Here is a 21,838-nt window from a genome sequence, read left to right as displayed (position 1 = left end):
CGGATTAGTTAGAAATAACACAGGGAGGACTAGTACAAGCAGAAACAGCCACAGTTAGATGTTTCATGAAGAGCTGCAGACAACCAGCACACCTCCAACAGGTAAATTACTTATTTTACTTTGCTGTGCTGTGTAATGGCATTGTGGCTTGGCGTAACTACTCTGGGAGTGGAACTTACGCGCTGTGCACGTAGCAGAGGTCCATGTAAAGAAATCCATCACGAACTGACGTCGGCTCAGGCTGAAAGTAGAAAAAACTGTTGAAAACTAAACTTTCAGAGCAGTCTGAAGATGCTGCTTTTTGCTCACAGGGATTACTGCTACATACGTTTACCTCGTTATTAGACACGTCGGCCACTTTTAACATGAACATCCGACATTGCGACATTATATATATGTCTGAAAATAAGGAAAAGCATAATACCTCCCCTTTAAGTAAAAAATTACCACTAAACAAACAAATGGACATATAAATACATTATACATCAACAGCAATTTTAGTGTGGATTTGTCCCTGTCAGTTTCCTCTTCTAAATGTATTCTCCTCTGTGTTTTTTTTTTTTACAGGCGAAGGAATGGCGCTGTCCTTTCTTCTCTACTCCTGTGCCGTCTTGCCCTTACTCAGCGTGTCTGCGTATAATACATCTGTCGGTAATTTGACACAATGTTTCCAGTTGTCTGTTGAAAAATCTGTTGAAAATGATTGTGGCTGCAGCAGTACAATGGATGCTCAGTGAGTCTGCTGTCTGCTGGTCTGGTGTGTGTTTGTCTGCCTTTTGTTGTGTGTTAGTGAATGTGTGATAGTGGGCACACATGTTGGTATGTGGAGGGTTTATATGACAACAAAATGTCTCGCAATCATCTATCATTAAGCCTCTTGGTGCTATTTTGTACAGTGCTTAAAATAGCTGATCACTGCCATAGTATTCAATAGATATGTTTCCTTTGTCCATTCATTGTTTTAACCATTAAGTTTTAACCATTTTAACAGTTTAATTTTTTAATTAATATGTGTGCTGCAAACTAAAAAGAATGGTGACATGTAGGAGGAGGCCAAGCTGCATACACTTCAGTAGTAGGGGGGCACCTCCAAAATACATGTTAACGGATTTGAGGGTTTTCCTTGGAAGTAGCCTGGTTCCACACCTCCGTATCACAGCCCACATTTCAGATTTGTTCTGAGATTCCAACAGATCCCTTGTTGTACTTTTTGATCCCCTGGTTGAAGAAACAACTAGCCAATCACAGCTTTGTAGGTTGGACTAACAATAAAGATGTCATCTTAATACATAACTAACTAGCTACATGGCGACATTCATGAAACATAGTAACAGACAAATGGCGACAAGCATTGATGAGACCAACACAGCTGTACAGGTTTTTGTAATTCAATATAGGCAGGCACCTCACCTCATCCATATCACTGATGCTTGGTAGATGGGCACTGTTGGGTTTCACAGCTTTAAGTACAGGTGTGAATGCACCCAATACGCATCAAGGACACATTGAGATCCGATCACTCAGACCACATTTTGAGGTGGTCTGGGCCGCATGTGGCCACATTCATTTAGCAGTGTCCTGGGCCACGTTGAAGGACTGCCTACTAAACTGATGTCCTCTGTTTTGCTGCAGACTACGCAGGGGAATAGCATTGCTACCTCCTGGTCCAAAGCTTTGTTCAACTTGTTTGATAACAGGATAAAAAATGCATTATGAGAATATAAGAATGTAATCCACCTCCTGTTTTTCCCGTTCCCCTAACCCGTTTTCATCTTCAAATCAACATTGGAATAGAAATTAAACAAAAACCAGGAAATAACTTGTTTTTCACTTGTCTGTCTAAAAATATTTCAGAAGCTAAACATTGCTGAATAGTTTCCTCTATCCTGTCAAGTTCATAACTACAGTTTTTACTTTTGCTGCACTGCTCGACATAATGAGCTCAGGGTTTATCAGGAGGATGGCTGCTTTACTCCAAACAGCATTAACTTCGACTGTGTGTGTAACACACAAATTAATTAACATTAGATCCTGACCGGTCCAGTCTGCACGGGAGCTGCTGGGAGATCACTGCATATAACTCTATGGGCCCTATTGTAATGATCCAAAGCGCACGGTCCGAAGCGCATGACGCAAGTGCATTTAGGGTGTGTCCAAATCCACTTTTGCTAGTTTAATGGCATAAAAAATGGTCGCAGTTGAAAAGGATTTTACTTAGTCTCTTAATTAATCATGGGTGTGTATTGGATGTAACATGCAATAAACCAATCACAGTGTTATCTCTCATTCCCTTTAAGAGCCAGGTGTGCTTGCACCTTGGCAGATTGCTATTATAATGGCGTATTTGCCAAGTAGTAAGAAGGAGTGCTTCTCTGCAGAGGAAACGCCTTCCCTCCCGTGACCAGCCCCAGACCACCAGTTTAAGATCCTATTCATTAATTTGTTGCAAATTTCTTTTTATTTGTTTTCTGTGAAGGTTTATTACTTTAATTACAGCTATGGTTCTCTTTAAAATCTTTTGTTCAGTCATGGAGTAACAGGTAAAATCAGCAGGGTTTTAACTGCTGAAAGTATGGAAAACTGATCATTGTAATCTCAAAAATGTCATCAATATCATTAATTTTGGTCATGTAAGAATCATCATACAGTTGTCAGGACTTGATCAGCTCTCCAAGGTGCTGATCCTGCTGCTGGCAGCAGCTAGGAGGTGTGCAGATTTATTTCCTTCTTTAGTTTAATCATTGTTTTCACCTCATTTATTTCCCCATGTGTTCCTCATGTCCTCATGTATTGATGTAGCAGGAAAGTCGATCCATGTCTGATCTCTTGTTGATATCTGTTTGCTGGGTCTTGACAGACACCCTCAACCTGACGGGTCTGTTTAAATACCTAGGTGTATTGCCATGATTTGGTAAAATAATTAGACAATTTCATCTGTGCCAGTTGTAAACAGGGCCTAAGTCCTAGTTTTTTCCTGTCTTTCCTGTTCTCCTAACCTGTTTCCTCATTAAATCAACAATTAGAATAGAAATTAAACCAAAACCAGAAAAAAACTTGTTTTTCTGTCTAAAAAAATATTTCAGACGTTAAACATTGCTGGATCGCTTCCTCTGTCCTGTCAAGTTGATTACTACAGTTATTGCTTTTGCTGCGCTGCTCAACATAATGGAGTTCAGGATTTATCAGGAGGACGGCTGCTTTACTCCAAACAGTATGAACCTGGACTGTGTGTGTGTAGCAGCTGCTGTGCCTTGTGCGTAAATGCGCACAGTGTCTCTCAATGGGGAGACGCAGCTGCAAATGCTAGAGCAAATCAATAGGATGGGCATTTGATTTTTGTGAGGGGGCACACAATGCATTGCATATTTGTTTATCCTTTATCCTTAAAAACAACAACGAATTTGGTCTTTGCAAACAGAAATTTGCATATAGAGCAGGGAAGTGAGATCCAATCACAAGTGGTCACTCAAGACGCATGTGGAGACGCATATTAATGCCAGGTGTGAACAGACGTTCTTAGAGCTGTCCACTTGTGATCGGATCACCCAAGACACATGTTAATGCCAGGTGTAAACAGGGCCTAAGAAGAAAAGGGAGTCCTAAAGAAAGTCAATTTCCCCAGATTCCATGGCTGCTCACACCCAATTGTGAACTCTACCCATGGACCCAGGTTAACAAAACTAGAGATTCCTCTCTTCTCTCTCTTTTTCCCTTCATGGCTGCTGTGGGAGCAGCTCTGCTGCTCAGCTCTCTACTCTCTTGTGTGGCCTGCTCACAGCAGACACAAACAGAACTCTTTTCTTTATGGCAGAAGACGCAAGAGCCTGTCTAAGACTCAGTAACTAAGTTATCTAGTGCTAGCAGCTACTACACAATGATGGCTGATTTAATAAGCACAGGAGCCACAAAGCAGAGTTAGCTTGCCACCAACTCTGTAAGGACTGCACAAAGGAGTGACCTGGGCCCTCTGACCTGCACAACTGGGGCACCGACTACCAAGCAAAGCCTGCATCCTTTAGTCTTGGAGCCAAACTCTTCTCAGCCTGACTCATCCACAGATTCACCAGCTAAGAAGCAGAACACCACAAAGCATCTCTTTATCCATGGACTTGGTAACAACTGGGCATAGCCTAGCAAAATATAGCAGAGCATGGCATGGCTAAGCATAGACTGTTAAATTTGTCGATGTACATTTACTGACTTTGGTTTTACGTTGTCCACTGAGTTTTACTGTTGTGATGCATTTTCATTGTTAAGCTATTGAATAGCCATACTGCTAAGCTAAGGTTAGATTGTGCTTCACACATGTAGGAGGACAACCGCTTGTTCTTTAATTCTGTTAACTAATATTTGATTCTTAAGGGAAATAAAAGAAAGACTCCCTGGATTCCTAAGTTTGTAAGAGCAGACCTACAGAACTGACCTTTGTAACCCTCCAAGTGAGGGTTTGATCAGTGATGCTCAAGAGACTCAGAAAGACCTCCTAGAAACCATTTCGATAAGTTGAATTAAGACACGAACTAAAAGCATGAAATGACCCTAAAGCCGCTTGGACCGGAGGAAAACAACTCCCACCTTAGATGGAAGACAGGCTCTTATCACCAAAGCCATAAACTAATCCACATTCCTGAGGACTTCGTGAAGCCCCTTTCAAATCTGAGACAAACCTGAAATCCATGTAAATTAAATGTCTAATCATCATGTAACTTATATCATGTCATTTGTCATGTAAATACAAGAAAAACAGTATAACTTTCATAGGTGTATGACTGTCTACTAAAGAGATATAAGACTTAGATTGTATTATCCTTTTATACTAACAGGTAACAATACTGCTCCTCTATTGACAAGAGTTAAATTCCCTTATGTGAAGAGTTAGTGAATGTTTAATAACCATGTATTTGTATTTTAAGTGTTTAACTTGTGATCCATTAACCTCATAAACAATCATATTGTAGTAGTTAAATTAGACAAGTAGTTTGGTTGAAAGAATGATGTTTCTAAAATAATAGGAATGTAAAGATAATATTTGAAGGATTTGAGTTTAAAGTTTCTTTTATTGTCAAACAATAGTCACGTTGAATGCTTTTATATTGTGAAGTAAGTTATGTCAACTTATATTTAAATATGTTTCTGAAAGTAATCTAATCACATAAGTGTTGCCTAACTTTATTTCCTTTCACTATAGTATTAAACTTTTTTTCAGTAAATGGTTTAAGTTGTGTAAATAGTTAGAGAAAGTTGAACCAATGAAGGTTGTATGCTTAGACATTGTGAAGTGTTAATATGAAGGTTAATGTTTGTTATTAGAAGAACTGACTTATGAATCATGTAAATTGCTGAACTGTTTTTGAATGGTTTCACAAATATGATACAATCTGACAGGACTGTTATTAATCAGAAATATCATGAATGCTTGGACACTATGAAAAGAATGTGTTTACAGCTTTAATGTGAAATAATAGGCAACAGTGACTTGAAGTGTGAATGTTTGCATATAAAAACTCAGAATTAGATTTCACCAAATTCCTTTACTTCAGGAGACACAGGCTGCAAAGCACCAGCCACACCTAAAGCCCCTAGAACAAGGAAATTGAATATTCATCAATAATTCATCAATAATAGAAACCCTTTAGAACACATCCAAACTGCTCCTGTTTTATTCTAACTTATAAAAACGAAAAGATTTTCCTCTTTGAGCTGGACTCCAAGAACTCAAGAAAGCTCTTAAGACGTCTCTTTTATTTGTTTTTCAACCAAATATATCCGTGTTTAACCTTTTATTGCAACAAGTTCATTTGTTTTGTTGTATTTGTAACATTAAGTCTCGTATTTCCACGTATAGTAATTTAATTTGAAGTAAACACGTACAGTATTTTATTTTGAAGTAGATACCACTGACAACTTTAGCGTAGTCAGACTAAACTTTATTCGACACTCAACTTACTAAGTTACTACAAGCCAACCAAAAGCCTGAATCTGAAACTTAAACCCTTAAAGGAGAAGAAGAAGAAGAACGCTTGAAACTGCTCTCTGAGAGCAAGACTGCAACTCAGAAGTGAAGCCGGCCTGAATACTCTGCCAGAGCAGCCTGAAACGGCTTGATTCTTTACCGACATTCAGAGGTCACTGTTCGGGACAAGAACTTACGATTGTGAGACTGATTCATTGATTAAATTGAACAAGGGTTAGTGCTCCCTCCTGGCACTAACAAATCCTAACCAAAAAGGAGGTGGTGCCCTAATGACAAGGTAATTCCTCCTCCTAACCTGGCATCCTACACCAATTTGCATTGAACAGAGACCCATACAGTTAAGAGGTTTAAAACCAGCTTTGCACACTTTGCCTCTGGCAGCACATGCGGTTCAAGACACCACACGGTCTGGCCTTTTGTCTCTGTGGTTCACTTTGTCAGACATATTTTCTGCATGCCATGTGCCTAGTCAACAGGTAACTTCAGCCATCTTGCTACTGTTATTGATTTTAATAATTAATATTTGATCATCATTAATTATTGCTGATAGCCAACTTGTAGCCAAGGCCCGACAGTACCGATGATGTTCTAGGCGGTTTTAATCACCTGCTGCACAGCCTTAATGTCTTGGGCCATGCACATCCCATGCCAATTTGTAATGTTTCCAGTCAGGATGCTTTCTATGGCTCCTCTGTAAAAGTTCACAAGAACTTGAGATGGGAGTTTTGCCTTCTAAAGTTTCCTTAAAAAGTACAGTCTTTTCTGAGCTTTTTTTTTACTAGGTTGGAAATGTGTGATGTCCATGACAGGTTCTCTGTGATGCTAATACCCAGGAACTTAAAACTGTTCACCTACTCCACCTCAGCTCCACTGATGTAGACAGGGGTGTGTGTCTTTGCCTCCTATAACCGTGATTGTCTGTGAGTGAGTGAGTGAGTGATGAAGTTTCACCATTGGTCGGCCAGCTATGCTGGAGATTTCTCATTGGTTGTTGCTCTTTCAAAATGAATCAAGTCGGCTAAACTCCTGCTTAAACAGACACGTACCAGCATCTCTGCGTCTCCTCCTCTACCGTCCAGAGTGATCACCTCTGTGGCTGGCAGCACTGTCAGTAGCCGTCAGGAGAGATGCTCAGCGGTGTGTTTGGATTTTATAACTGAACTAAATACCAGGACACAAACGTTTTTATTTCATATGTTTTCATATCACAGATGATGAACAGTATTAAAACACAAGTCTTGCAGTTAAAACATAAGACTCGTGGCTGTCATATCAGTTTAGTGTGGGGTTGCTGCTCTGCAGGTGTGCTTGATTTGACTGTAACTGTAGTAACCGGGCGGAGATAAGCCACCTGAATTTGCGCCCAAAATGCTGTCTGAACTTTCATTTATAATTTCCACTGCAGCTTCCTCGACTGGGAAAGAGGCAGAAAAAAGGCATGAGAGAGAGTGCACACTTAAAGCACCCCAAATAACAATCACTTTGACAAAACACTCAATGTAGAGTGAAAACGAGAGACATCCGCCAAGTGAAACAGATCAAAGAGCAGGGAGAGTTAATAATAATTAGAATAGTTAGAATTAGAAGCAAAATCAGTTCTCATTCAGTACCATTCAGTATCCCAAGGAAGGTGGCCCTCGGAAATTTTTTAACAGTCAGAAGTGGGCCTTAAATTACAAAAGCCTGAGAACCTCTGGTTCAGACTAGACACAGATGCAGACTTTTTAGGTACAGAGATAATGGTGGGAAGGTGGGAACACCCGCCCACACAGTGATGTGTTAAAAATGTCAGTAATAACATCAACTAGCTGGTTGGCACATGTTTTTAGTACGCAGCCAGGGATGTTATCAGGCCCAGCAGCTTTATTCATAGTCACTCTCAGCAGGAGTCTTCTCACATCCTCTATGGATCCTTACAGTGGCAGGTCCTCTGGAGGCAGAGTGGACTTTACAGCTGACTCTTTGTTGAGGATATCAAAGCAAGCATAGAATGATTTAAGCTCATCTGGCAATGTGGCCTTACACATTATTGGGGCACTCCTGCTTTTGTAACCTGTGATGTTCTGGATCACCTTCCACATATTTCTGGTGTTGTGTGTGTTGAGGTCTCTATCCAGTCTTTGATGATGTCTCCACTTTGCCTCCTTGATGCCAGCTTTCAGTCTTGCTCTGGCAGTGTTGTATGCTTCCTTGTCACGAAAGACAGCTTTTTTGGCTCTGGATAGAGCCCTCACCCCTCCTTTCATCAAGGCTCTCGGGTTGGCGAATGATTCTATTATCTTTGTGATCACCACATCATGAACACATTTGCTGATGTATGATGTCACTGTTGATGTATATTGATGTGATTCTCCTGGGTGGTGGCATCTCTGAACATGTGCCAGTCTGTGCACTCAAAACAGTCCTGTAGAACTGCTGTAGCTTCATCTATTCACACAACAGTTTTTACTGATGTTTGACCCTTTTTATCAGCTGAGACTAAGTAGGCAGGAGATGCAGGGAAATATGATCTGATAGATCAAAATGGGAACAAGGGAGGGCTTTGTACCTGCCAGGAATATTTGTATAAATATGGTGGGGGGTGTTATTTCCCCTGGTGGGGATGTGAACATGCTGTTGGAATTTCGGTAAAACAGTTCTGAGGTCTGTTTGATTAAAATCACCAGCTACAATAAAAATACCATTCTTTGAATTTGCATCTGGAGGAATGTGAACAACAACAAACACACTGGTGAATTCTCTGGGCAGATGATATGATCGACATCTTAACATTAAAAACTTGACATTTGGTAAACATTATCCATCCACTCTGATTGGATTTGAGCACCAAGCATCATTGATGTAAACACAAAGTCCGCCTCATGTCCTCTTACCGGAGTCTTGTGTACTGTCGGCACAGAACATGATCCACCCATCAAGTGCAATAGCTTGATCCGGGATGTTGGGATGGAGCCAGGTCTCTGTAAAGATGTGGACACAACAGTCTCTGGTTGTCAGGTACTGAACCACAGGCCTGGACTGAAAACGCAGACTCAGACTCAGTTCCCCCCCCCAAAAAAATCAGTCCTTTAATCAGAAAGCGGTTGGTACACTGAATATCAAATAGCAAGGCAACAGTGTCCAAATCAGCAGGCGAAAGGCCAGGTCAACAGGCAAAAAACAGGTCTGGGAACTATAGGGCTAAGAACTCACACAAGGGAATAAAAATCTTGAACACTGTCACAAGGAACGATACAAGCTGGCACAGAAGGAAGGGAACACTGAGACTATATACTCTGGGGGAGGGGAGACAATGAGACACAGGTGCAACACATTAGGGCAGGGAAGGTAATCACACAGGAGGGAGACACACGGGGCAGGAAGTGAAGGACCTGAAATGAGACAAGAGGTGAGTATCAAAATAAAACAGGAAGTACAAGAGAAAGAACACTGGGAGAAACAAAAAGGTAACTCAACTATCCAGCCGGGGTGTGACAATGACTTTGGAAATGGGGAATGGCCCAACGAACCTGGGAGCGAATTTCTGGGATTCCACTCTGAAAGGCAGGTCTTAAGTGGATAGCCATACCCTCTGACCACTCCTGTACGTGGGGGCGGGGATCTGCTGCAGCCGCCTTCTAGTAACGCTTAGAATTGTGCAGCAGGGTGTCTTGGGCCCGGGCCTAGGTGTGGCGACAGTGGCAAACCAGAGCCAGTGCAGAGGGCACACTAACCTCCTTCTCCAGGGCAGGGAAGAGAGGAGATTGATATCCATAGGCACACTGAAAGGGAGAGAGACCAGATGAGGGACAATAGAGAGAACTGTGTGCATACTCCACCCAGGTGAGCTGCCTGCTCCATGTGTTGGGGCTCTGGGAGGCGGGGCAGCGCAGGCTGATCTTCAGCTCCTGGTTCAGCTGCTCCGTCTGACCGTTGGTTTGGGGATGGTGGCCCGATGAGAGGCTGAGGGATGCTCCCAGGAGTGAACAGAAAGCCCACCAGAACTCTGCCACAAACTGCGGGCCCTGGTCAGACACAATGTCCCTAGGGAAGCCATGGAGGCGAAAAACATGATGCAACATCACTTCGGCTGTCTCCTTGGTTGAGGGCAACTTGGGCAAGGGGACAAAGTGGACCATCTTTGAAAATCTATCCACCACCATGAGGATGGTGGTGTTACCTTCGGAAGGGGGGAGGCCATTCACAAAGTCCATGGAGATGTCTGACCAGGGTCGATGTGGCACAGGGAGTGGACGGAGCTGATCAGAAGATCGGCATGGGGAGACCTTAAAGCGAGCACACACTGGGCAGGCTGCCACATACTCTGTCACCTCCTTCTCCATGGCTGGCCACCAGAACCACTGTCGTATGATGAACAAGGTCTTGCGTACTCCAGGGTGACAGGATAACCGGGGAGACTGGGCCCAGTGGATGACCTGTGAATGTAAGACAGGAGACACATACAGCCAGCTCAGCAGGGAGCCGGCCGGAGGTTGACAGTTCACTTTGGTCTCGTTGACCCCTCTCTCAATGTCCCAAGTGAAAGAGCCCACAACACACGAGAGGGGAAGAATGGGAGTAGGATCTTTACAAGAGTTTTCAGAGGGAAACAAACGGGAGAGAGCATCAGGCTTTAAGTTCTTGGAGCCGGGGCGATAGGACAGGGTGAAATGGAACCAGTTGAAAAAGAGAGCCCACCTTGCCTGCCGAGAGTTGAGCCTCTTTGCCGTTCTCAAGTACTCGAGGTTCTTATGATCTGTCCAGATGAGAAAAGGCTGTTCAGGTCCCTCCAACCAGTGCCTCCACTCCTCCAATGCCACCTCAATGGCAAGCAGTTCACGGTTGCCAACTTCATAGTTTCTCTCAGAGGCCGACAGCTTGCAAGAAAGAAAGGCACAAGGGTGTAACTTATTGTCCTTAGCCGTCCTCCGAGAGAGAGAACAGCTCACACCCCCACATCGGAGGCATCCACCTCCACCACAAACTGCAGGTTGGGATCAGGCATCGTGAGGACGGTAGCTGAGGTGAAGCTGGTCTTCAGCTTCTGGAAAGCGAGCTCTGCCTGGGGATTCCACCGGAAGTTAGACTTAGAAGAGGTCAGTGCATGAAGGGGGGCAGCAACAAAACTAAAATTTCTGACGAACTTTCTCTAAAAATTTGCAAACCCCAGGAATCATTTAACCTCCTTACAGCTAGTGCTAGTGACCAAGTACTCGTAATGACCACTGGGAGTGTTAAATGCTGTCTTCCATTCCTCCCCCTCCCTTATTCTAACTAGGTGATAGGCATTTCTTAAATCCAGTTTAGTGAAAACCTTAGCACCCTTTAGTTGCTCAAAAGCAGTGGAAATTAAAGGGAGGGGGTACCTGTTGTGAATGGTTATCTGGTTGAGTCCTTTGTAGTCAATGCAAGGCTACAGGGTTTTATCTCTCTTGTCAACAAAGAAGAATCCAGCGTCAGCGGGAGAGGAGGAAGGCTGAATAATCCCTGCAGCCAGAGATTTCTCAATGTACTTTTTCATGGCCTGGGTTTCAGGAGCTGACAGGGAATACAGCCGACCCTTGGGTGGTGAAGTACTGGGGAGCAGGTCAATGGCGCAGTCATAGGCCTGGTGCGGAGACAAGGACGTGGCGCGGGCATTGCTGAAAACCTCCTTGAGGTCGTGGTAGCAGACGGGAATCCGAGAAAGGTCGGGAAACTCTGGATCCAGGCTGGGAGAGTTCTGGGAGGTGTTAGGAGGTTGAAGCTCTGACAGGAGATGTTGAGAAAGTGAGAAACAGTCTTTGCACAAGTATTTCCCCATGAAATTACCTGCCCTGTTTTCCAGTCTATATGGGGGGCTGTGGAGTGTGAGCCAGGGGTATCCCAGGATAAGTGGGTGCTGAGGAGCTCTAAAGACATGAAAGCCGATTCTTTCGGTGTGAGAGTCAGGAAAAGACAGGTGCAGTGATTGAGTGCGATGGGTGACCTTACATTATAGCCTGTCGTCCAAGGCGCTGGCATCCAGGTTGCGAAGGTTTTGAGGCCCAGCTTCCTGACAAGATCAAAGTCCATAAGGTTAGCATCTGAGTCGGAATCAACTAGGACTGGATGCTTAAGATAACACACAGGGGAAGTGAGAGACACCAGAGGTTGCAAATGAGAGGGATTAGAAACAGTCAAAGTACAACTCACCAGTGCCCTCACCTTCACTTGTGAGCCCGGTCTTTTAACAAGAAGGCGATGAAGTGGCCCAGTTGGCCACAGTAGATGCAGCAACCCTCTGACACTCGTCGCTGGCGTTCCTTTGGCGTCAGGTGGGTTCGGCCAAGCTGCATGGGTTCCTCCGTGGCTGGGGGAGGCGCTGTGGTAGAGTCAGCAGGAGGAGTGCGTCGCCAGGAAGAAGAAGAGGAACTGCTTGCCTCTTGCCTCTGCTGGAACGGCAGGGAACTGCAGGGTCTGGTTCTGCCTCTCTCTCTTTCATACAGACACTTGTTGATCTTTATAGCCAGGGCAATAAGGGAATCCAGTTCTAGGTAGGTCCAGGGGGACTAATTGGTCTTTGAGAGTGTCAGAAAGTCCATCAAGAAATGCATCAAACAAGGCCTGGCTGGTTCCAATCACTCTCTGCTGCTAGAGTGCGGAACTCTATGGCATAATCAGAGACCCTCTTCTTACCCTGTTGTAGTCTCACTAGGGCTCGTGCTGCTTCCCGTCCAGGGGCTGTCTGCTGGAAGATCTGGGTGAAGGTCTTGGAGAACAGCGACACTGAATTGCAGACAGCTGGTTTCCGGCTCCACTCTGTCATTGCCCAGGCCTCCCCTCTCCTAGTCAGGTGAAAAATAATGTATGCAATCTTTGAGCTGTCAGAGGGAAAGGCAGCAGCCTGAAGCTCAAAAAGCAAATCACTCTGGGTTAGAAAAGCTCTGCAGTCACCTGAGTCTCCGGAGAAACGCTCTGGTCTGGAAAGGTGGAGAGGCAGGGATGGAGTGGCGGGCACAGGAGAAGCAGCATTGGACCCAGAACCCGGAGGTGCCACCGGTGTTGATTCAGCAGAGACCAGCGGGTTTTGCATCTTCCGCATTTGGTCAATGAGATGTTTGATCTGGGTTCCAAAAGCTGCCAAGAGGGACTCCTGATGATCTGTCATCTCCTTCACTTCATGGCGAAGAAGACTGACCTGTTCATCTTGACTGTGGATCTTGTGACCCTGTGCCTGGAGCACAGAGCGTACTATATCTGAGTCTGCTGAGTCCATGTTATGGCCAGTTCATACTGTCAGGTACTGAACCACAGGCTTGGACTCAAAACGCAGAACAAAAAAAATCAGTCCTTTAATCAGAAAGCGGTCAGTACACAGAATATCAGATAGCAAGGCAACAGTGTCCAAATCAGCGGGCGAAAGGCTAGGTCAACAGACAAAAAACAGGTCTGGGAACTATAGGGCTAAGAACTCACACAAGGGAACAAAAGGCTGGAACGCTGTCACAAGGAATGAGACGAACTGGCATACAAGGAATGGAACACTGAGACTATATACTTTGGAGGAGGGGAGACAATGAGACACAGGTGCAACACATTAGGGCAGGGCAGGTAATCACACAGGAGGGAGACACACGGGGCAGGAAGCGAAGGACCTGAAACGAGACAAGAGGTGAGTATCAAAATAAAACAGGAAGTACAAGAGACAGAACACTGGGAGAAACAAAAAGGTAACTCAACTATCCAGCCAGGGCGTGACACTGGTTTCCCGTGCTGAGTTAGTCTGAGTCTTATTTCAGCCATTTTATTTTCCTGTGTCTGGACATTAGCTGTTGGGTAGGTTGGGTAGAGGAATAGCCTTAGGTCCAAGCTGGGTTAGCTTGGCTCTGATCATGGCTCTCTTCCCTCTCTTCCTGGGTTGATCACACAGCTTGCAGTGATGTTTGGTCTGGCTGGTGTGGCTGGTCTGGCTGAGTGTTCGGGTGATGCTGTTAGCAGTGATCATTTCATGGTCTGCTGCACTTAATCCAATCCCAGCACTTCCTTTACCAATGTTGATGAGTGTATTTCTGTCATAAGTAATATGTGCATCAGTAATGAAGGCTAAAAATAGCAAATTAAACAAAAAACAAAAATGTAGTGAAGTTTTAGGGAGCTACTGGCTGCTGCATTTGCATGCACAGCGGTTGCCATTGGTAGGTAATCAAAGTCAAACTTTTTGCTAACTTGCTAGCTTAGTATCTGTCAAAGGAAGACTTCCTTTCCTACGTATATAATAATAATAAAGTAATGTGAGTTATGAAAGACATGATAATAAACAATACAATTACCTCAAAACATAGTCACAACCTTACATTTTCAAGCAAGTATGCAACAGAACAAAGACTCTCATCTGTGCCTATAAACACGCATCTGAGATTAATTGAGTTACGGCCAAATTTTACTCGGTGCCACATGTGCACGTGTTGTTCAGATGGTGTGCAGTACGACTCCATCTACCTAATTTAGTACACAATCTGTGTGATGACATGCAGAACCCTGTAAATGTAACCTTGTAAATGTAATTCTCAGACGATCCTCAGTATGGGGTCTATTGTTTGTATACAGTGGATTAAGGCTGCACTTTGTCACCAACAGTGATAAGAAGAAGGCTATTTAGAAAACTCAGAACTGAAGAAAATAAAATTAAAAACATGAAAACATTTTGATTACTGTGGTTCAAGACACCACATGGTCTGGCCTTTTATCTCTGTAGTTCCCTTTATCAGCCAAATTGTCGGCATGCCATGTGCTCAGTCCCCAGGTGACCGCAGCCATCTTGCTATTGTCTTCCCTACACACACACACACACACACACACACACACTCACACTTGTATATAGGAACACTTAGCTAGATTAGTATTGTGTGTTGCTTTTACCCTTTTTACCCTTTGTTAAATAAATGCTTTTGGATATACCTGTTGTCTGTTTTAATGTTGCACAAGAATGAGTTATGCCAACCCCTGCTCTGTAAAGAACTCCAAATCCTTCAACCTTAACTAGCCATTGATATGGTGATTTTGTTTATAGTTATTAAATTAATTATTAATCAAAGTCCCAAATTCATAGATTAGTACACTTTGAGACTGAATTGGCTATCTTTTTCCCTGAGTCCAGGGTGGTGCCCCGTTATTATTAATTCTTATTAATAATTTTATTGATTTTAAAATTAACATTAACATTAATTAACATTAATTAATTATCTTTGATAATCATTAATTATTGATGATAGCCAAACTTGTAGCCACGGCCCAACAATATCAAACAGAATTTTGGCCTTGAATTATATGTAACATCTCATTTATCTAGAAGCCAAAGATATCTGGTTGCGCAGTTGAGAGCTGGTATTCTTCCTCTGGCCATTGAGGTTGGTTGATATTAAAAAATATTCCGGAGGAAAATAGACTGTGTGAGAATTGTGATTTGGGTGAAGTGGAAAGTGAGTCCCGTATTCTATTGTACTGTATACATTATGATGACTTAAGAGAGTTACTATTTCATGAAATTGCTCGACAAAACCCTGAAATATTCTGGTGTTCAGATGAGCAAAAGCTGGAATGGCTGTTTAATTTTGATATATGTAAGTTTGCTAACTTTATCTCAAAAGCTTAGAAAAGAGGGCAAAATAGATTGTTTAATTATTATTTACTTAGAATTTTCGGTAATATATGGTAAGCATCTGAAAGTAAATTAGAATGTCTGTACTATTTAATGATGGTCTCTAGATTTGATGGTGAAAGATTTTCTTTTTACAATATATGTGTTGTACTCTGGTCCTGGCTTGTTGGAATTTATGGTTTCTTGTAAGCCTATGCGGGCTGGGCAAACAGTTGTATACATGACACAATAATAAAAATGTACTTCATTCATTCATTCATATGCTATTTGGTTAGGGAAAGATCATAATTAGGGTTTGTTAAGGTAGCTACTTTGTTAAGGTTGAGGAATCTTCATCATGATTAAATTAATAACTTCTTGGTTTAGGCTAGGGAACAATCTGGGTCATAGTTAAAAGAAACCAATGTTGACTGTTGGTATAAAGTCAGATTTGGTCATATGGCTCATTTTTTACCTATTATGTCATTTAGGTAAGAAGACTCCTTACTGGAAACTGGTTTAAACTGACATAGGCAGGTAAACATAGTGAAACTGCTACATAGATGTTTCTATTTAGGTGATGGATTTGCATTCCTTTGTATGTATTCAGTATTCTACAGTCATGTCTCTGGCCCTTTTCCCTCTGTCATATCAGTCAGCCTCTGAGCATGAAATTGCTGCCACAACCCTTGAGACTTGTACTGGATAAGCACCATTTCCCACCTCTAACAGCCCAGATTGGCAGACAGGCCCATCTCCACAGTTGAAAACCAATCTGCAACCAATGGGAGCTGAAAAGGCTAATGAATATTTGCTGCAAACTCATAGTGCTTATTATGGTGCTTTTATATCTGTGCTCATGCTTTGACACTAATGCTCAGAGGCAGATGTCAGATTTCTGTAATACAGACATAAACCTGCCGTCAGATTAGTGAGCTGTCATTTCCTCTTTGTGCTGAACATTGGGGGTGGTGATGTGGAGATGGGTGGTGGTGTTTGCTATGGGAGTCACGTCTAGTCATTTTTCCTGGCCTCTGGTGAGAAATGCGGTGAATGTTTAGTAATTAGGCTTTTACACTGTGGGTTAACCTGCGTGGAATGGTAGGCTCCAGATGTATTATCCCCAGGGAAACCAAGGCAGTAAGAGACAGAAAGACTGGAGCTAATCAGATACACAGAAAATACTTGTGATGTTGCTTCAGTGAAATTGAGCTTTGCAGTGAACTGGCCAGAAATAAGAAATGCCAGCGCACAGAGCTGGAGCTGGTTTCCTCTCAGGACTGATTGATTCCCCTGTGCTTTAATGGATTACTGATGGCCATAGTGTGAAGGAAGGTAGTGGGTGGTGTGTATCAAGGTCACTTCACATCTACATCAAAGCTAGGCTGACATCTTCATCAAAGAGTCTGTTACTATTCTTATGGCTTATTTCTCCCCCTCTGTATATTGTCTTTTTTCAGCCCATATCTCCCACAGTTACCTGCTTTTATTGAAAGATGGCTCAAGTTTAGAGAACTGGAGGACTGATACCTGCTAGGTGATGTTGGCAACACAGGACTTTACACTCAATTCCAAATTTCAGTCCATATCCATTGTTAACCGTCAGTCAGACCTGAACCTCATCGGTCCTAACAGCATATTTAGTTTTGAGTTGGGCCAGTCATCTTTTCCATGTGTTATAACTAAATACACAATGCCTACTGGGAATCCGGAAGAGAGACAGAATAGCCAAAATATTGAATTAATGTGGGAAGCTAACAATCGATGGATTAAATAAAGCAAAGGTTTCCATTTTAAAATCCCCAATAATCCGGGGAAGGGTGTGTGGATGTCTAGATAGATAATGAACTTTGCTGCAGGAGACCACTGTTTGCTTGTTTCCAGCCGTGAGTTAGGACATTTTATTTAAAAACTGTAACATCATGGTGTTTACTGTTGCCATGAAGACAAAGGTTTCGTAACTTTAAGGAAGTAAAGTTACTGCATCGCGTGCTGCTGACGTGATGTGGTAAGGGTATTGTCTCATTTCCGGTTGCTGACTGTGTTATTGATAGTATTTTTGCTGCTCTCAACTCAGTTAATTTTGTTCTTCATTACCACGGACAATCGCTCTCCTGCTCTCTTGCTCGGTGTGTTGTATATTTAGCTATTCCTCTGCCGGCTTTAGTGATAATGGTATATTTAATGAATGCAGTTTATTTGCAGTGTTGGAGGCAAAGCTCAGTGAAATCAAAATCCACCAAGGGTGGCTGGGTGACTGTCTGAAGGAAGCATAGCCCTAGAAGCAGAAGCCCACGGTTCAACACCAACCAGTTCACATTTTTAACAGGTTCTCCCCACTCAGCGGCACACCTGCTAGAAACCAACTCAGATTATTGGCAGCTCCATAGTGAGAAACATGAAATTAGTGACACTGGCAGCCATAGTCAAATGTATTCCTGGGGCCAGAACAGGCTACATAGAATCAAATTCAAAACTGCTGGCTAAGGATAAGCATTAATATGGAAAAATCATTATTGATGTTGGAGGTAATGACTCCTGATTACACCAATTGGAGGTATCTAAAATTAATGTTGAGTCAGTGTGTACATATGCAAAGACAATGTAGTTTTCTCTGGGCCCCTGCCAAATCTGACCAGTAATGACATGTCTGCGCATGTCATCATTCAACTACTGGCTGTTGAAGTGGTGTCCAGCAAACAATGTGGACATGGACAATTGGCAGACTTTCTGGGGAAGACCTGGTCTGATTAGGAGAAACAGCATACATCCCACTTTGGATGGAGCTGCTCTCATATATAGAAATATGGCCAAGTTTTTAAGTAGACCAAAACCATGACAACCCAGAGTTGAGACTGGGAGGCAGAGCTGCAGTCCTGTCTGGAAGGAATGGAAGCAGAGTCTTTGCTTCCATTAGAGCACTTATTCATCCTCACATTCCTCGAGACACCGGCTGAGGAGGTGGAGTTGCGGGCATTTTCAACTCAAGCCTAATAATCAACCCTAGACCTAAACTTAATTATAACTCATTTGAAAGCTTATTCTTAGTCTTTCACACCCAACTTGGGAATTCTATTTGTTACAATGTACCGTCCTCCTGGCATGTACTCTGAATTTTTATCTGAATACTCTGAGTTTTTATCAGACTTGGATAGATAAAGTAATTATAGTCGGTGACTTTAATATTCATGTGGATGTAGATAATGATAGCCTTAGCACTGTATTTATCTCATTATTAGACTCAATTGACTTCTGTCAGAGTGTAAATAAACCCACTCAATGTCTTAACCACATCCTCAACCTTGTTCTGACAAATGGCATCAAAATTCAACATTTAATTGTTTTCCCACAAAATCCTATTTTATTAGACCATTACTTAACTTTTGAATTCATATTACTGGACTATATGCCATTAGACAAAAATGTTTTCATTAGATGTCTGATAGTGCTGTAGCTAAATTTAAGGAATCAATTCCATCAGCATTGAATTCAATTCCATGTCTCAATACAACAGAAGACTCTTATGCTAATTTGGGCCCTCCCAAATTGATCATCTTGTTGATAGTGCCACAGGCTCATTGTGAATGACACTCAAGTCCATCACCCCTTTAAAAAGAAGATAATAAAGAGAGGTTAGCTCCATGGTTTAACTTCCACACCTGCAAATTAAAACAAACATCACAAAAATTTGCAAGGATATGGCGTTTCACCAAAGTGGAAGAATCTCACTAAGTCTGGCAAGATAGTCTTAAAACATATTTGAAAGCCCTCTGTAATGCCAGAGCTGCCTATTACTCATCATTAATAAAGAATAAAAACAGCCCTAGGTTCCTTTTCAGCACTTTGGCCAGGCTGACAAAGAGTCATAGCTCAATAGTAACGACTTCATGAGCTTCTTTAATGATAAAATTCTAACTATTAGAGACAAAATTCATCACCATCTGCCCTCAACAGGCACTTATTTATCTCCAAACACAGGAACCTTAGAAATAGCTGTAAAACCTGATATATATTTAGACTGTTTTTCTCTAATCAATCTTCCTTAACTACCTAACTAGGCTGCTTAAGGAAGTCTTACCCTTAGGTAACGCTTCTTTACTAGATATGATCAATCTGTCTTTAGTAACAGGCTATGTACCACAGTCCCTTAAAGTAGCTCTAATTAAACCTCTTGTCACAAGGAGAGTGGAGCTGGTGGACCAAAATGCAGGAGACAGCAGGCAGACAGGATCAAAAGCAGAACTATTTACTGAAAATCAAAAGCAAGTGTCCTGGGGGCAGAACAAGGGTGGAACATGAGACCTTAGGCGGGCATCCTGGGGGCTGGACCAAAGGACGTCACAGATTTGGAGGATTACTGGGATGCAGGAGCAAAGGCCTGTACCCTGGAGGGCTACCAGGGGCAGGACAGAAGGGCAAAGTCGCTTGGGAGGGTGACCAGAAGGCAGGACAGATGGCCAGTGTTGCAACGGAGGGTGACCAGGTGGAAAACCAGACATGTGAGGCCACTCAGGAGGTCAGAGATGAAGACTGGGCCAATCTGGAGATTGGCAACAAAGACAGAGGAGACTGTCGTTGGGAAGTGGAGACCCTGTGATGCTTGGGAGTGGAGACCCTGTGACGCTTGGGAATGGAGACCCTGTGGCACAGAGGTCCAGAGACCTTGCGGTGCTGGGGAGTGGACGCTCTGTGGAGCTAGGGACAGAGACTCTGCATCGCAGGGGAGTGCTGAGTAGCCCTGGACCAGACAGGCTCGGTGGCAAGGTGACCCAAAGAGAGGTTTTGTCATCTGCCATGAAAACCAGAAATCTGGCTACAAGGACACTACAAGGACCTCCCAGAGCCAGGTAGGGGCCCAGGTATGGGTTTAGGGCTGGAGTTGGCTCAGGACCAGCAGGCTGCAGGCTCACAAACCACAGCTTTAGAGACTAGAGAGCAGGCTGGTTGCGAGCAAACCGGTGCAGGCTGAAGTCTAACAGGCTCAAAGCTAGCAGGCTAAGAATCAGGCTGGTGGGTAGCATGCTGGTTGCTAACATGCTGCAGATTAGCTGGCTTGGAGGCTGGATGGCTATTGGGGAACATAGAGAATGGAGCCTCACGCTGCACAGACTCCCAGCAACCTGCCATCAACCTCATAGCCAGAGCAGGGTCCTCCTCATGGATGGACTTAAAAAAAAAAAAACTTAGTTATGTGCTCACTGTCAGAGTTATTAGGATGGATCAAAGGCCAGAAAACAGGAAGCAGGTCTGTCTCTGCTGGGGTCCATGGCTGGTCAAGTCATTCTATCACAAGGAGAGCAGAGCAGGTGGACCCAAATGCAGGAGATGGCAGGCAGACATGATCAAAAGCAGAACTATTTATTGAAAATCAGAAGAAACTGTGGCACAGGAACAGGTAAACTGAGGAGACTACTTGACAAAGACTGAACTGAAAACTGGAATTAAATACTAACTGAACTAACGATGAGATGAAGTGCAGGTGGGGAGAACATAGAGCAGGGCAGGGTTAACGAGTCCAGATGCACTGCATGTGTTTAGAAGGGCAGAGGGAAAAGCAGGCTGAGGAGGAGCATAGGAACACAGGAGGAAAAACACAGAGCAGAAAAACAAAAACCCAGAAACACAATCCTCTTCATAATGAACCAACATGCATAGAACCACCACTGAATACACATGAATACAACTCAAATACACAAGCAACACTACAACTTCTCTTATCTGAATTAAACAGAAAACCAAAAAAACCTAACTAATAAAGGCAACTAAAGTAATATTATGTCAGATAGTCTTTCAAAACTCCAACTCAAAATAAGCCCTCTCCCACACAGTCCAGTCCAAATAAACAAGGGGAAAAGTCCAAAGGACCACGGAGAACTGGTGGAGAATGGTAGCTAGACAGAGGGTACATCTCAAGTCTCTTAATTTATGTCTCCTCGCTCCTCGCTCCTCACCTGAACCGGAAGTTGTTCCTGATGCGTCATTTTGACAGGCGTCCCAAGTCTCTTATTCTGCTCCGAGGAGCGAGGAGGGATCTCTAAGGAGCGAAGAGCGAGGAAACATGAGAGCAGCCTTCACGGCTGACACGCCCCTTTTATTGGGTATCAGTTATTGATTGGACACTGCACCTGATCAGACTGACCTGATACATCACTGCAGTTTCATACTGAAGAGGAGACAGATTACAGATTAAATTTATATGCATCATTCCCAAATTTTATGTTTTATTTGTTTTCTGATCCATCATATAATTAAAAAGCTGTTAATTGTCGGTCTGATCAACAAAAGAA

At 43.1% G+C, this 21,838-nt stretch overlaps 1 protein-coding gene across 1 annotated transcript in view; it reads left to right on the top strand.

Annotated features, from left to right (window-relative positions):
- LOC122970466 (gamma-aminobutyric acid type B receptor subunit 1-like) overlaps positions 1-21,838 on the top strand; it is a 106,405-nt gene that overhangs the window by 26,011 nt on the left and 58,556 nt on the right. The window contains exon 2 of the mRNA XM_044336614.1: positions 568-651. Within this exon, the coding sequence (XP_044192549.1) occupies positions 576-651 (76 nt within the window). The 5' untranslated portion in view covers positions 568-575. The remainder of the gene's footprint in view (positions 1-567; positions 652-21,838) is intronic.

The sequence above is a fragment of the Thunnus albacares genome, chromosome 19 (assembly GCF_914725855.1).
Source record: "Thunnus albacares chromosome 19, fThuAlb1.1, whole genome shotgun sequence".
Lineage (NCBI taxonomy): Eukaryota > Metazoa > Chordata > Actinopteri > Scombriformes > Scombridae > Thunnus > Thunnus albacares.
Note: the sequence above shows the minus strand (reverse complement) of the source record. Positions and strands in the feature narration are given on the sequence as shown.